At 42.6% G+C, this 8,806-nt stretch overlaps 1 protein-coding gene across 3 annotated transcripts in view; it reads left to right on the top strand.

Annotated features, from left to right (window-relative positions):
• Window positions 1-1,127: 1,127 nt before the first annotated feature.
• The window catches only part of PYGB (phosphorylase, glycogen; brain), an 87,314-nt gene continuing 79,635 nt past the window's right edge, over window positions 1,128-8,806 (top strand). For 2 of the 3 annotated variants that reach the window (XM_018573162.1, XM_018573168.1), the window contains exon 1: window positions 1,128-1,488. In XM_018573162.1, the coding sequence (XP_018428664.1) occupies window positions 1,246-1,488 (243 nt within the window). In that variant the 5' untranslated portion in view covers window positions 1,128-1,245. Of the gene's footprint in view, window positions 1,489-6,634; window positions 6,637-8,806 lie in introns of all 3 variants that reach the window. The other variant, XM_018573175.1, reaches the window with a different exon arrangement.

Here is an 8,806-nt window from a genome sequence, read left to right on the forward strand (position 1 = left end):
TTTTCAAGTGCCACTTTTAGACACTGGCTGCAGTGTCCCTTTAATGTCCTCGTTATATTGCTATATATGGCGAGGAAGCATGGAGCCGGCTTTATGGCCAATCAGGAAGCCGGGGGCAAGTAATGACTCACCGCCTGGTTCCTGATTAGCAATCTTCTCGACCAACAAGGAAGCCGGGCAGCGAGCCATTACACAGCGCCCGGCTTCCTGATTGGCTGGGAAGCTGGCTCCATGCTTCCTCATCACCAGATGACGAGGGAGCAGGAAGCCAGCTTTCTGGCCAATCAGAAAGCGGGGGCAGGTAATGACTCCCTGTCTTGCTTCCTGATTGGCCAGTTTCCTGACCAATTTTTTTTTGTACTCACCCAGATGCTCCGATGCATAACCTGATACCCGAACTTCCGGTATCAGGAAGCCGGGCATCGAGTCATTACATGCCGCCCGGCTTCCTTATTGGCCAGTAAGCCGGCTCCATGCTCCCTCGTCACTTGACGAGGGAGCATGGAGCCGGCTTACTGGCCAATAAGGAAGCCGGGCGGCATGTAATGACTCGATGCCCGGCTTCGGGTATCGGGCTATGCATCGGAGCATCTGGGTGAGTACAAGCACTCACCCAAATACTCAGTATCGGCGCATCCCTACCTAATACTTAAAGTTTCCTATAACAGTGTTTCTCAACCTTTCTTCAGTCGCAGCACCCTTTAAAGCATGAACAATCTCAAGGTACCCTCAGTTAAAATGTAAAGAACAACATGTGGTCCACCAAAATCCATTTTACCCCTGACAAACCTAGAGGGCCCCTCAGGGGCTGCCGTCCCTATAATAAGGCAACATCTCATTGGGTTGCTAAGAGCCCCAGGCAGTGAATGGTGTAGGGGGACACCACTGGGTGCCATGGCACCCCAATTAAGAAAGGCTGGTCTATAGCATATCTAATCTTCACTGTTTCAGTTCCACTTTAGAGTGAGCACATTACAGCAGTCCTTTGCCATGGTGGGCTCTGCCCCTTCAGTGTCCAGCACCTGGCACGCCATGGCATTGAACCCCATGCCCAGAACCCAAGTCACTCTCATCTCCCCGGCTCCATCAGCAGCCTCCTCCCACCCATGGAGCTGGTCACATGACCATGACGTCACCCGAAGTCCTGTAGCTCTCAGGATCCAGCATCTAGCAGCATTCTAGCCTGAGCAGAGCTTGACAACCCGCAGAAAGCCGCCGGCAGATCGCTCGTCTCATTGTCACACCATGGCTGTCCCCCTGTCTGACAGCGATAAGAGGAAGCAGATCAGTGTGCGGGGTATCGCAGGGCTCGGCGATGTGTCCGAGGTCAGGAAGAGCTTCAACCGGCATCTGCACTTCACCTTAGTGAAAGATCGGAATGTGTCCACTCCGAGGGACTATTACTTCGCCCTGGCACACACTGTCAGGGATCACCTGGTGGGCAGATGGATCAGGACCCAGCAGTATTACTACGAGAAGGATCCAAAGGTAAATCCAGCGATCGGCTCAGTGCTTTCTGTGCTGTAAATGCAGCAAGGGGCAGGTACAGTGTTTACTGTGCATGCTCAGTGACACACATCATCCATCTTGCCTGCTAGTGCAGAATCAATGCAGCATCCCTTCTTCTTATCATACCAGAGGATACACTTTACAAAGTCAATGATATCGTTGTATTTTTTTTATTAGAAGAGTAGAGAGGTGATCAGAGGTGCAGCTGCTGGCAGATCATAAACAACAATGTATTGGGTGCAGTCTGGGCACCTCCTCCTGCCTCTGCTACAGCTGCTGTCATTGCAGGCTCAGCCCAATGAAGTGACACCAACAACTGATCCAGATCTGGTGCTATTTATCATTTTACTGCACCACTTGTGTCTGCACAGGTTAGAGTATGAGTATGATGAGCAGATGGATGGGTTTGTCTGCCAGCTCTGCAGTGATGTTACAGGTCCTCTTTTTTTTAACTTTACTGATAGAAATGTGTCATTGTGTTTGTTTGTTTTTTTATATATATATAAATAAATGTTTATTCAGTTTGGATACAAAGGGAAAATCATGGCTATAAACATACAAGGGCATACATGGCATCTCAAATAATTGCATTAGCATACAATCGATTCATGATCAAGACATACCTCACCATTATTTTATTTTTTATCACTTTAAAAAAAATAGTATGTTTTTTTTCCCTCTCCTAATACATTGTGTTGATTTATGTCGTAAATCTATAAATATCGATACATCCAGGGCAGGGAGGGGGGGGGCTGGTGTTTGGTAGATCAATAGTGCTAGAGTGGCGAGGCCTGTAGGGATAGCTCTGCTTAGATAAATCCTCAGTGTCCCTTCTTCTTGTGACCTTGAATTCATTTTACACAGCTTTTTATATCCCCCCTCCTCTGACCATCGTGAATGAAATATACAAGATCTATAAATGACATGCATTAGGAGATACATAAGGAAGTAATACATTAATATAAGAGTACATATATATTAATATACAAAATAATGCATATATTGTATTAATATACATGAAATAGTAATACATTAATATACAAGAGAGTGTGTATATAATATATATAAATATACACACAGTACACATTAATATACAAGCAATACATTAAGCAGCTTTTTTTTTTTTTTTACAAAAACAAAATATTATAGAGACTAAAGACTTTAAGGCCTCATGCACATGGGCAGGAAAAAAAACAGCATTTTAGAGGCATTTTTTGCTTTCTTTTTATGCCTCAGAGCACATCGCTTTTACAGCTCCATATTTTAGAGCAGCATTCATTGGAATTAAAAGAAATGCTCCAAACCTGCGCTCAGAGAGGGGCCTACTGGCATAATTTGCACAAAAATGTGTAAATCCATTCTAGTGGGCAGAATAAATGAATATCCTAGCTAGTAGAATGCGCTTATGCATATATTTTTAACAGGTATTTATAGTGCACCATCAATTTACATCAGTCCCTGCCCTCCAAAGCTTACCGCTGTCTCACATGCATACAGTAGGGCTGATTTAGGCAGGAGCCAACTAACCTACCAGCATGTGTTTGGTGGGTGGGGGGAAACCCATGCAAGCACAGGAAGAACATGCACACTCCATGCAGATGGCTGGGATTCAAACCAGGGACCCCCAGTGCTGCGAGGTAGATGCTCTAACAACTAAGCCACAGTGCTGCCATGTCATTAGGTTCCTTGCACTGTGCCAAAACAAAGATGGGATTATTTTAAATTGATCGATCACACACTTCGATTTTCCATCACAAGGTGATTAAGAGTTGCAGAACATGTGTTCAAGGTTCAGGCTTTGGTGATCTTGTCCTAATGTTGGCATCACTACCAAGTTTGTCAGTAAAGTCAAACAAGCAAGCAGTCAGTAAATCTGGAAAGTTTGATTTCGCATCCTGCATATTTGTTCAAGGTAATTTTGTTACCTAGGACCGGGATGACAGCCTACAAATCAAGTCAGCAGTGGCAGCTCAAATATTTCTGTCCTTACATGTCCTCATTAAAAGGTCAATGTGAATTCTCTCTACCCTGTGCCCTCTTACTGCCCTCTATACCAAATGACCCATGTGTACCAAGAATACTGCCCATCCCAGTATACCTTACAAATTGTAACCCGCTGAAAATTGTCTTTGGATGGGGCTAAACCAACACCGGCTCCCTACAGGCAATGACTGAACTCTGAACTGCAGCACAGTGGTGTAGTGGTTAGCACTTCTGCCTTGCAGCTCTCGGGGTCCCCAGTTTGAAACTCGGTCACTATCTGCAATGAGTTTGCATGTTTTCCCTGTGTTTGCGAGGGTTTCCTCCCACACTCCAAAGATCTGCTGGAAGGTCCATTGGCTCCTGTCTAAACTGGCCTTTGTGCATATGCATGTGAGACAGGAACCTTAGATTGTAAGCTCCTTGAGGGCAAGGACTGATACGTATGTGCACTAAGTAAAGCGCTGCGTAAATTGTCAGCGCTGTATAAATACCTGTAATAAATAAACTACAAGGGTTATTTGCCCACTAGCTAGGGAACTTCTCTCGATTTAAAGTGGATGTTTACCCTAGAATCACTCGATGAACATTAAACAGCCATTTTTGGCTTCTGTCCTTGCTTCAGTTGTCAAGCACTCAGCATTGAAAACTGTTGGCCATTTATTAGGGACACCATGCAACTCAAGGTGTCACTCCGCCCTCCTTGTGCTATCTACGCCTTTGATACCATCAGTGCACAGAATAAGTGTTTTCTAGTCAAGCTTTGCAGATGGGAGGGGGGGGGGAGTGACCATGAGTTCACACCTTGAGGTGAGTTTGCAGAAAACTCGCTGTCACCCCCAACATTTCTGGTGCTTCTGAATGCATTGCATTGGGCAGTCAGATCAGGGTTGCACTGGGCTGTTCACTTTGTATATTAGTCTTTTTTTGCACTGTCCTCTTGAACAAGCTTGATTGTTAAAATGCATTTAATATTAAAGGTTCTCTTTTTTTTTTTAAACCATATATTGTCTAATCTTTCACTATGTAGGAAATACATCTTGCAGAGGTCACTAGGGAAGGGGAATGTCACTTGGAGGACTGTTCTCTGTGTGGAATAGTTGTGGGTAGCATAGTGATATATTACACCTCCGTACGGTATAATTGTGAATCAATTGACTGACCTTCAATGGTGCCTTCAACTCAAAAATCATTTTCGTTTATTCTTCTCACTGAGTGTAATAAACTGCTTCCATTAAAGGTTGTGCGTTCTTACTTATGTGAATTAGGTTCACTGACTCAGTGTTGTAATATGATAAATATTTTCTGTACACTTTTTCATTATATACTGTACAAACTGCAGCACTTAAGCATCCTTGTAATAACTATATCTGAGAACTCTCCAGCTTTGTTGCAGGAGATATGTAAGTTAAAGCTGAACTCCAAGCTGAAAACATCAAGTATTTCAGCTATGTATTCATTAAAAAAATCACCAAGTATATTTGCAAATGCAGCTAGCATGAGTACTTGCATATAGCTTGGTATCAGCCTCTTGTAATCTCAGCACATAGAGTGGTAGAGGGAGGGATAGCATTAAGTTATATCTGTTGTACTGCAGTGCACATTTGCTGAAACAGAGAAAGAGCAGAGGGATGAGCTCACCTATCTTCTACTGCTCCTTCACAGTTCGATCTCAGGCTGGTGACAGGGATATGACTTGTCTATATTGTGTAATTACTGCAGAGGAAAGTCAAGTCACCAGCCTAGCTCCTCTGTCTGGTAACTCCTCAGGGCTTCCTGAAGAAATTTCCAAATGCTATGACAAGTTATGCATCTCCCATTTGTGTACACTGCAAGGCCAAAAAAAAGTCACTATTTAGCTAAGCAAATAGGTAAGAGCCTTTCATTGGATTATTACTGCAGGGATTAATATGTTTCATCAGGCAACAAGTTATTTAACCTTAGCTGATGTAGTCAGTTGCTTCTCATTTCTTAAAACCATGTCAGAAGAAATATCCTGTGGTTGTGGAAAAGATGTAACTCTGTTTCAGAAGGGTCAAATTATTGGCTTTCATTAAGCAAAGATAACACCTAAGGAGATTGCCAAAGCTACTAGAATTAGGCTAAGACCTGTCTCCGGCATTATTAAAACCTGGACGGATAGTGGTGATCCATCAACTTTGAGGAAAAAATATGGTCAGAAAAAAATTTGGAATGATCATTATGGGAGATCACTTAAATATTTGGCGAAATCAAATTGTAAAAAATCAATAGTAGAACTCACGGCTTTGTTAAATAGTGTACGTAAAAGCATTTCCACATGCATAATGTAAAGAGAACCCGAGGGATTGGTACTAAACAGCTGTGTAGCCTTAAGAAAACCACTAATCAGTGAGGCTAATCAGAAAAAACAGCTATGATTGCTAGGGAGCATAATGATTGGACTCTGGAGCAATGGTAAAAGTTCATATAATCTGATGAGTCCAGATTTTACCCTCTTCCAGAGGGATGGGTGGATCAGGGTAAGAAGAGAGGCGGATTAAGTGATGCACCCATCATGCCTAGTACCTACTGCACAAACCTGTGGGGGCAGTGTTATGATCTGAGGATGGTCAGGTCTAGGTTCAGCAACGTTATGTCCCCAAAAAATGCTGCCTACCTGAATATACTGAATGACCAGGTTTTTCCATCAATGGATTTTTTCTTCCCTGATGGCAGGGGCATATTATATTCCAAGTTGACAATGCCAGAATTAATTGGCCTCAAATTGTAAACGAGTGGTTCAGGAAGCATCACACATGGATTGGCCACCACAGAGTCCATACCTTAACCCTACTGAGAATCTTTGGAATGTGCTGGAGAAGACTTTATGCACTGGTCCGACTCTCCCATCACCACTACAAGATCTTGTAGAAAGAAAAATGAATGCAACTCTGGATGGAAATAAATGTTGCAACATTGTATAAGCTTATCGAAACGATGCCACGGCGAATGCGTGCTGTAATCAAAGCTAAAGGCAGTCCCAACAAAATATTAGAATGTGTGACTTTTTTTTGGGCCAGGCAGTGTATCTCAAATGTGTATTTGGCTGTTTGTCCTGGAGTTCAGCTGTAATGTATGTTTCTAATATATACTAAACTCCCTTAAAAGAGTACATGTACTGTAGAAGTTGGGCACATAAAAATCAAGTCAAGGGCCAAAGACCAGAATTGCCTTTAGGCCTTGTTAACACCAAGTGCGTTCCAGGAGCAGAGCAGTTACAGACCGGATCAAAACTGCGTCCAATGTATTCCAATGGTATTTTGGCTCTAGTTCACACCGCAACGTTCAGTTCCAGAGCATGTAAAAAAAACTGCAGCAAGCCCTATTTTACCTGCTCTGGAACACATGCAAACGCATCAAAAATGCATGCAAACGCCCTGGAATGCACTAAAAGCCCATTCTAAACTAAAAAAAAAAGAATGCATCAAAAAACGCGGCACAACCCACTGCACTGCGTGTGCAGAAACTCATGCAGATCTGGTCTGCATTTGTTGTGAACAAGCCCTTAGGCTCTTTGTAGGCGATCTTTTTCTCTCTCTCCCTGCCTACATCAGTGGTAGGCAACCATGTCCCGTGAGGCAATGCAAAGCTCTGACAGCCACAGGTATGATGAGGTCCTCATCTCCCACACCTCTTACTGGGTCTTTTATCATTTCAACAAGAGGATCTGCTTGTAATGGCAGGACTGCTAACCTAAGAACTTGGAGGTCCCATTCACATCAGTGTGCTGAGCTACCATGTGTTATTATTAGAAATGGTGCATATGCATTGTATAGCACCCCAATGTACGGTGGTTCCTTCTGCCAGCTACTAAGTCATTACAGGACACAGAAGTGACGTAGTGGACAGCAGGAGAAAGCACGGACATGATATCCAACACAATAAATTGAAGTAATAAACTATAAAGTGATGTTACTTTGTGTAGGATGTGTACTTTGTGTAGGATGTGGACCAGTTGTCTTTATGTACAGTGTGTCAGGACCCATTCACACTAGCCTATCCGCTAAAAGGTAGCATTTTAGCAGGCGGGCTGGTGTTCTGTCACTGGAGCGGTCACTGTTTACATTTTTTTTTTAAAACTTTATTTGGAGTGTACAAATTGCACACTCCATTCAGGTCCCAGCACAGCAGCATGGTTCAATGCAGCATGTCTGCATTTTGTTTGCAGCACACTTCATTACAGATCACACCTGCGTTGTGGTGTCAATGGGGCACACAGAAAAGAATTGTTGTGGCTAGCATTATACTAGTCTGAATGCGGCCTAAGGCATTTTCTATGCTCCTTGTCCACACCATACATGTGCAATGGTGTACAGAAGACGGAGCTCAACAGACAAGGCATGAACGAGTCCTGAGTTTTATATATATCTAGATGAAGGATATAGACATCCATGTATTGTATTCATTTTGCCCTTTCAACCTTTTCCTAGGTCACTGTAAGAGTAAAGTAATAATGGACGCTGACAGCTGTGCGTTCGTTCATTCATTCGATGCATCCTGTGAAGACACTACCCTGGTGTCACTGCGTGCTTTTCACACCTGCAGATTGGCTGCTGGTATGTGTGATAATTCAGCTGAGTGCAGAATATTTTTACCCACAGTGACAAGAATGGCACTCTGGGTAAAAGCTGGTTAGTCACAAAGCTGGTTAGGACTCATACCATTAGGATATTTTAGTCCAATATATTTAATCATTTGTAACTGCAGAGCTTCTCTGCAAGAAAAAAATAACTGTATTACTTTAACCCCTTCATGACTGAGCTAGTTTTCAGGTTCTGTTCATAAATGACTGACACATTTTTTACATTTTTGCTGTGTGATTCTTCCACAGCAGTAATATACTTTCTTACTATATGTACCCACACATATTATATATAGTTTTTTAGAGGACAGATAGGGCTATATACAGGGCTTGAAAAATGTGGCGGTGTCTCACCAGTCAGTCAAAAATTTCACCAGTCAGCATGACCGGACTATAGCCTTGCAATATATGTTAAAAAATTTTGGGGACAGATAGACCTTTCTTTTGTGACCCCACGTGGGGTTATTTTTTTTTTTACTATATAATGAAAAAAGTACCATAAATATATTAAAAAAAAAAGTTTCCCTATGTTATAAAACATTTATTCTTACCCATATTTTTAGTAAAACATAAAAGTCGGGGTCACGTCGGGTAAATAGACACCAAACATGTCAAGCCTTAAAACTGCGTGCGCAAAAAACGCCCATACGCGACGATTAAAATGCTTTTACTGCTCATCAGTTTAGTGTTATCAGTGATTAATGGCTCTAGAAT

This window comes from Nanorana parkeri, unplaced genomic scaffold (assembly GCF_000935625.1).
Source record: "Nanorana parkeri isolate BGI_ZX_2015 unplaced genomic scaffold, ASM93562v1 scaffold46, whole genome shotgun sequence".
In the NCBI taxonomy this organism is placed as follows: Eukaryota; Metazoa; Chordata; class Amphibia; order Anura; family Dicroglossidae; genus Nanorana; species Nanorana parkeri.